This window comes from Drosophila nasuta, chromosome X, assembly GCF_023558535.2.
Source record: "Drosophila nasuta strain 15112-1781.00 chromosome X, ASM2355853v1, whole genome shotgun sequence".
Taxonomy (NCBI): Eukaryota; Metazoa; Arthropoda; class Insecta; order Diptera; family Drosophilidae; genus Drosophila; species Drosophila nasuta.
This window is the reverse complement of record NC_083459.1, coordinates 554,894-561,849: the sequence shown is the minus strand read 5'-3', so window position 1 is coordinate 561,849 and position 6,956 is coordinate 554,894. Positions and strand designations below refer to the sequence as shown.

The window sequence follows — 6,956 nt, the reverse complement described above, 5'->3', positions numbered from 1 at the left end:
AAAAAAACCCTTAGTGCAATCGGATCTTAGTTGATTTGGCTGATAATCTAGTATATTTCGCACTCTACAGTATACATTGATTATAGTAGTATACCAATGTACCAAATACAGTCTTTGATATTCTTAAGTATTTTTGAGATATATGTATGTGTGTTAGAAATAATACCGCATTGTTTTGGGCAGCGGGTATCTTACAGTCGATTACACTCGAATGTAGCTTTTTTACTTGTTATTATATGTATCAAAAATTGTGACACTAGCTTTAAAATTACAATTGCTAATCGATGTTAAATTCCAAGGAACAGCAAAATGTATTCATACGGACGGACGGACGGACAGACAGACGGATATGGCTCCCTGTCTATAGACTTCTACCTTGTCTTAAGCCCTTATCGTGTATGAAAATAATTCGGAAATAAGTTGTTACAAATAATCTATATCTATGTGAAGTACGAGTGGCAACGCGAGCTTAGTGAAACGATATGGCAGCACTGATCGTGAAACCTAGATCGACGCGAAGTTAGTTAGTGTGTCGGGGTTGACAGGAACAGTTGTCCTCTAATCGTGTATAACATTAATCTGTTTATTACATCATTACTTCATTACTTTTATATTAATAAACTACTTAACTTTGTTACATCATATTTATGATAAATTTTAATGAGTGGACGAATAATAATAAATTTATATATTTTCATAACACACTAAAAAGTAACGAATTTTATGTTTTCATATTAATTAAATTAATCAAAGTCCGCAGAGCAATAAGCTCTCAAAAAGAAAAGAAAAAGTATTCTCAACTTTCATGATTCTCTTCACCAATTGTCTCCATATTTTGTTTGATTTAAAGAGTGCTTATTACTGCTCAATTATTATAAGTTTTGTTCTTCGCGACTATGTACATTCATTTATATTACAAATACTTTTACATTAAAATTAAATTCTTTCGTCTTCACCAATTGTTTAGTGTTCATATACTTCTTTTAATATTTTCTACACACACGTATATTCACTTTGGGCTCTTTTGGTTATTCTAAGAACTCTCTCGTGATGTTAGTTATGCTCTCTTTATCACTCTCTCATCTCTATTGTGACTCTTTACAGACATTTCACAACACGCTTCATCTATTTCATCATTTGCCTTTCGCAATATTGACGAAGGTCTGTAAATGAATTCATTGTTTTTCCTTCCCCGATTAGATTTAAATTATAAATGACATGCTTTAACAAAATATTATACTATTATAGAATTGTTTAATTTCTACTGTCTTAATATTTATGCACTAAGCAACACTTAGTCGATATGCGCTACTCAACACTTAAGAAGTGAAAATATCGATAAGCAATAGAAGAGATTAGAAATTGGATTATAGAGGGTAATTTGTGTGGGATGGACTAAATTGTAAAATAACGAAATGAAATAAATACAAATATTCCTAAACTACAGAATACATTTTTTTATATTGAATTTGTCTGATTTGCACCTTTAACTCTCTCGCTTTTCATTCTGATTCCATGTGAGGTATCATTCAAGGCAAATGAATGGTCAATCTGGCATCGTTTATCGAACAATAGCTGAAATCAGCTTATACTCGTTGTGTGGCAAGTGGCAAGTGGCAAGTGCAGTTGTGGCATTTGCCTGCTATCCACAATGCATCCAGCCTGGCACTCAGGAGGAGGAGAAGGAGGAGGCAGCTTGTGGCAGCCAAGTGGCAGCCAAAACTCAACTCAATTATGCACAATTACAGACACAAACAGACCAAGTGGCAAGTTGCATGATGCTGCGGCACATATGCAGCTGCAGCTGCCACTTCCACTGTCTCTGCCTCTGTTTCTGTCTCTGTCTCTGTCTCCTTCTCTATATTGGCCTCTCCAGCGCCTATTTAATAGCCAACGACCTTAATAGGAGGCAGCAGGCAACTTAACTGCGCGTTGCAACGACAGAGCAGACCAGTTGCAACAGCAACAGCAGCTGGTGGCGCCTCCTCAATGCCATTTGCCTATTTTTTCCGTTTGGGAATATTTTGCTGGTTTCTTTTTTTCGGGTGCCTCGCAGCAACAACAACGATGCAGTGCAGCTGCCCCATGTGTCTGTGTGTGTGTGCGTGTGGGAGGCGTTTAAATTGCATGCATAGCTCATTGCTTGCCACTCGACGTGGCTGAAGTGGTTGCAAGTGGGGAGCGCGAGGAGGGAGTGGCGACTGCTGTCAAAATGCCATTGAATTGCTTAAATACTTTGAATCGTCGTCGTCATCATCATCGTCGTCGCCGTAATGGGTTTTTGCTCCCGTTCCCTTTCTCGCTCCCAAAAAAAGAAGAGAAGAGCGATGCAACATATGCCAATGGCAGCGCATGAATAAACGAGCCCCAAAGCAGACAGACTAAATGAATGAATGAATGAATGAATGAACGAATGAATCAACGATATGAAGTGCAATCAATGCAAAAATGTGTGTGTTCAAGTGCCCCCAAAACAGCCTGCAGCAATGGCAATGGCAATGGCAATGGCAATGGCAATTGCAGCATGCAACCAGGCCAGAGATAGCTATAATGTGTTTGCGATTGTGTAAGTGTGTGTGGGAGAGTGTGTGTGTGTGCTTAGGTGCAGCGGTGTGAAAGGATTATTCACACACTATTGATTTCAAATTGAGTTGACTTCAAATCCGTCTGAATTGACAGCCACTCAGCTGAGGCAAGGACGAAGGCAACACATGGCAACGGCAAAGCCTGCCTCTTTGCAAATGCTAGTGTATTTGTGTGTGTGTGTGTGTGTGTGTGTGTGTGTGTGCGAAACCGGAAGTTGACTAATGAATTTAATTTGCAGTGGGTGTTGAAGCAAATAGAGCGACAAACAGATAGGCAGACGAAGAGACAGACAAACAGAGAAGCAGCAAGCAGACACACGGATAGAGGAGCAGACCGACAGACAGACAGACGGACGGACGGACAGACAGACAGACAGGGCTCGCTCTCAGTTGAGCAAACGAAGATGACGAAGATGGAGCTGGTGGCGGCGGCTGCTATTGAAGCCATTCCAGTTACTGACTGATTGACTGCCACATGCTTCAATGCCGCATGCCGCATGCCTCACTGCCTCACTCACTTGCTGCTGCCTGCTGCCAGTTCTTGTTTGTGTCTCTCCCAGGCAGACGCGAATGTAAGTAGGCAACAGCTTTTGCTGCTTTGTTTGCCCACATTTGTTTCCCAAAATGCATTTTGTGTGCTGTTTGGAATTGAAGCCACAGCATCGCTATCAATACCACCACCAGCTACAACAGATACAACAACAACAACACCAACGAGGAGGATAACAGCAATTTAATCGACTCTTCGGGCAACTAATACAGATGCAGATGGCATATTTGCATGCGTGTTTGCTGTTCAATTACTGCGCGCGATTTGAAGCCACAATTACTTCTACGATTTGTTATTCACTTTAAAATGTAAATACAATTAAAGATCGCTACTCTATGGTTTATTTTAAATGCAATAGTATATCAATATACCAAATATCGCATTCGGTAAGTTTTAGTATTTTTGTGAGTTTTAGTATTTATTGATTTTAAATGCAATAGTGTATCAATAGAAGGAATATAACATAAGGTAACATTTTAAATGCAATAGTATATCAATATGCCAAATATAATATTCGGTATATTTTAGTAATTTGTGGTATATTTATTTCAAATGCAATACTACATAAGAATTTCAAATTCTGTATAAAATTCGGTATATTTTAGTATTTCTCGTTATATTAAAACAATTGTCCAGTTCAACTGAACTTCAAAAATAATTCATTCACTATTAGGTTAAAAATCTGGTATATTTTGTAATTAAAGGCATATTTTAAATGCAATAGTATATCTACATATTAAAGATAACATTCGCTATGTTTTAGTATTTTTGAGGTATATAGATGTTAAATGCAATAGTGTATCAATATACCGAATATAACGTAAGGTAACATTTTAAATGCAATAGAATATCAATATACTAAATATACCATTCGGTATATTTAAGTATTTTTTGGTATATTAAAACAATTGTCCAATTCAACTCAACTTCAAAAAAAATTCATTCACTATTAGGTTGAAAATCTGGTATATTATGTAATTATAAGCATATCTTAAATGCAATAGTACATCAATATACCAAATATAACATTCGGTATATTTAAATATTTTTGGGGAAGATTGATTTTAAATACAATAATATATCAAAATAAAGCATTCTGTTTATTTTATTTATTTATTTTTTGTGGATTTATTAAATAATACCGCAATGCTTTGTTTTTATCAAAAAAGATTTGTTCTTTTCTCTTTTGATTGAAAATTATTTAAAATAATTGTCCAGTTCAACTCAACATCAAAAATAATTTTTTTACCTGCTTAAGAAGTATTATTTTTGGTTATGATATTTGGTATTTGGTTATGCATACTACCATCTTTGGTTGACAGTCTGGTATATTTTGTACTCGTCGCGGTATATTTTAAATGTAATAGTATATCAATATTTAAAATATAAGAATTATTATTTTTCGGCAAAAAAAATTAATGTATATAAACTTATATATATTTAATATTTTAAGAGTTTATGGGTAATCAAAATAAGCTAAAATTAAATCATAAAATCATAGTAGAATTGGTCACATAATCATTAGTCTTAGCAAGCCAATTATTTACAAACTCTAAAATGAAAGTTAGATATGAAATGCTGTTGAAGAAACATTTACAAATTCTGTATGACAAATGAAATAATGCGAAAGCTGTCAGAAGGTAGGTTAAGCTATTCAGATGGAAATATAGAATTTCAATTTAGTTTTACTTTGTATTGAGTTGGTGACACAAACACAAAAATCAACATACATACAACTACATAAGAAACATTTGAAATAATTTTTAATACACTTTCGATTCTCTTTTATTTGATTTTCTCAATTTTTTCGCGTGTGTCTGGTTCTCGTTATTTATGTGTCTCTCGACTCCAAGGTAATTTAAACAAATAGTATATAAATTAGTATTTAGAAGATGTAAATTGAGATGTGCATTTAGTGAGCGAACATGAATGAATATTTAGATAATGCCAGACACCACATTCAGCGGACGGTGATAAGTGGCTGCGATTCACTCAGCGAGACCCTGAACATGACAGCGATGTTCGCCTCGACGAGCGCCAATCAAATGCTCAACGCTCTGATGCACCTGAAGGCGCTGCTGCTGCAGGAGGCAATCGAATTCATCGGTTTGAGTGGACGAGCGAATGTCGTAGGCGATTCGAGTGGGGCAACTGGCGCATCTGGATCTGGATCTAGATCATCGGAATCGGAATCGGGGTCGGGAACTCGTTCGGGGCAGCCGCGACTCGTGAGCGTTGTGTGCGGCTTTCCCAAGGATATCGGCATGTATCCGCACTACAGCAAGGGGCAGTTTGGCGAGGATGCCTGGTTCAGCACCTCCACCGACCAGGCCGATGCCCTGGGCGTCGCCGATGGCGTTGGTGGCTGGCGTGTGTACGGCATCGATCCGGGACAATTCAGTCGCTTCCTGATGCGCTCCTGCGAGCGTCTTGCCCACTCCCAAGACTTTGAGGCCACGCGACCCGAGCATCTCCTGGCTCGCGCCTATTGCAATCTGCTGGAGCAGAAGCAACCGATCCTGGGCAGCTGCACTGCGTGTGTGCTCACTCTGCTCCACGACAGCAGCACGCTCTATGCCGCCAACATTGGCGACAGCGGTCTGCTGATCATACGCGACGGTGCCATCGTCTGTCGCTCCATGGAGCAGCAGCATCACTTCAATACCCCGTATCAATTGGCTGTGCCGCCGCCGGGCCAGGGGCTCAATGTGCTCACCGACGGTCCCGAGTGCGCTGCTCTTCTGCAGTTCGAACTGCAGCAAGGCGATGTCCTGATACTGGCCACCGATGGTGTCTACGACAATGTGTCCGAGGAGCTGCTGGTGCGTGTGCTGAGCCATGCGAGCGGCATTTCCGATCACGTCAAGCTGCAGACCTTTGCGAATTCGATTGCGTTGATGGCGCGCTCACTCAGCTTCAATCCCAGCCACGATTCGCCATTCAGCCTGAATGCCAGACGACACAACATCGATGCACCCGGCGGTAAACCGGATGACATCACCGTCATCCTGGCGAGCGTCGTTTAACTTCTCCACGCTTCACAACTGGCTGCCTACATCGAACATCATCGAAGCCTGATCAAACTCTTAAATCATGTGTCAACAATGCTTAACTTCATCATCAATCCAGACAACTAAATCCACATAAACTATTCTGAACATCACAATATTTCGCTATTCATTCGCTAAACCAAACAAAATTATGTGTTTTATCAAGCATTGTTCCCCATTGAGTCTAATCAAATTGATAAAATAAATATGCATTTGCAGCTGGTTTTAAGGCTGGAGAACATGAAGGAGAAATGACTCAACTTTAATCTTATTCTATCATATTATAAGATGTTACTATTAGCAATGGATTAAGTATGTAAATATGTACATATTTCGAAATTGTTTATTACCAACGGTAGACATCAATACAAATTAAGAAACTACAACTTTCTTCCGAAATAAAAAACAAGTATGAAAGCTACAGTCGAGTGTGCTCGACTGTGAGATTTCAGCTACCCTTTTGGAATAAAACCTTATTCGAAAAATATACCAAAAATGGTATATCGATATTGTACTACACTAATAATATACCCGATTGTCCGTCAAAGCAATTATGACCTGATTGCAATAGGTGTTTTTGACCATACAAAATAATTTCTTAAGTAACTTCTACGAAGTTGATCTCAACGCAAACAAAACAAATCTTAAATACAGCAGTTATTATTTATCTAGCTTTAAAATTAAGCGTGTTACTCAATCTGTTCAAATGTCAGGAACGGAATTGGGCGTGGCAAAATTTTTAAACAAACTTAGTCTGCGTGCAAACATAAC

General features: G+C 38.5%; 1 protein-coding gene across 2 annotated transcripts; it reads left to right on the top strand.

Annotated features, from left to right (window-relative positions):
• The first annotated feature begins 4,823 nt into the window (after positions 1 to 4,823).
• On the top strand, positions 4,824 to 6,430 carry LOC132796798 (protein phosphatase PTC7 homolog). 2 transcript variants are annotated; one of them, XM_060808098.1, is made up of 2 exons: positions 4,824 to 4,988; positions 5,052 to 6,430. In XM_060808098.1, the coding sequence occupies exon 2, from the start codon at positions 5,061 to 5,063 to the stop codon at positions 6,159 to 6,161; it is 1,101 nt and encodes a 366-aa protein (XP_060664081.1). In that variant the 5' UTR covers positions 4,824 to 4,988; positions 5,052 to 5,060; the 3' UTR covers positions 6,162 to 6,430. The 2 variants fall into 2 exon arrangements, with proteins under 2 accessions (XP_060664081.1, XP_060664082.1); XM_060808099.1 differs by having other exon boundaries at positions 4,825 to 4,988; positions 5,077 to 6,430.
• Positions 6,431 to 6,956: the final 526 nt, after the last annotated feature.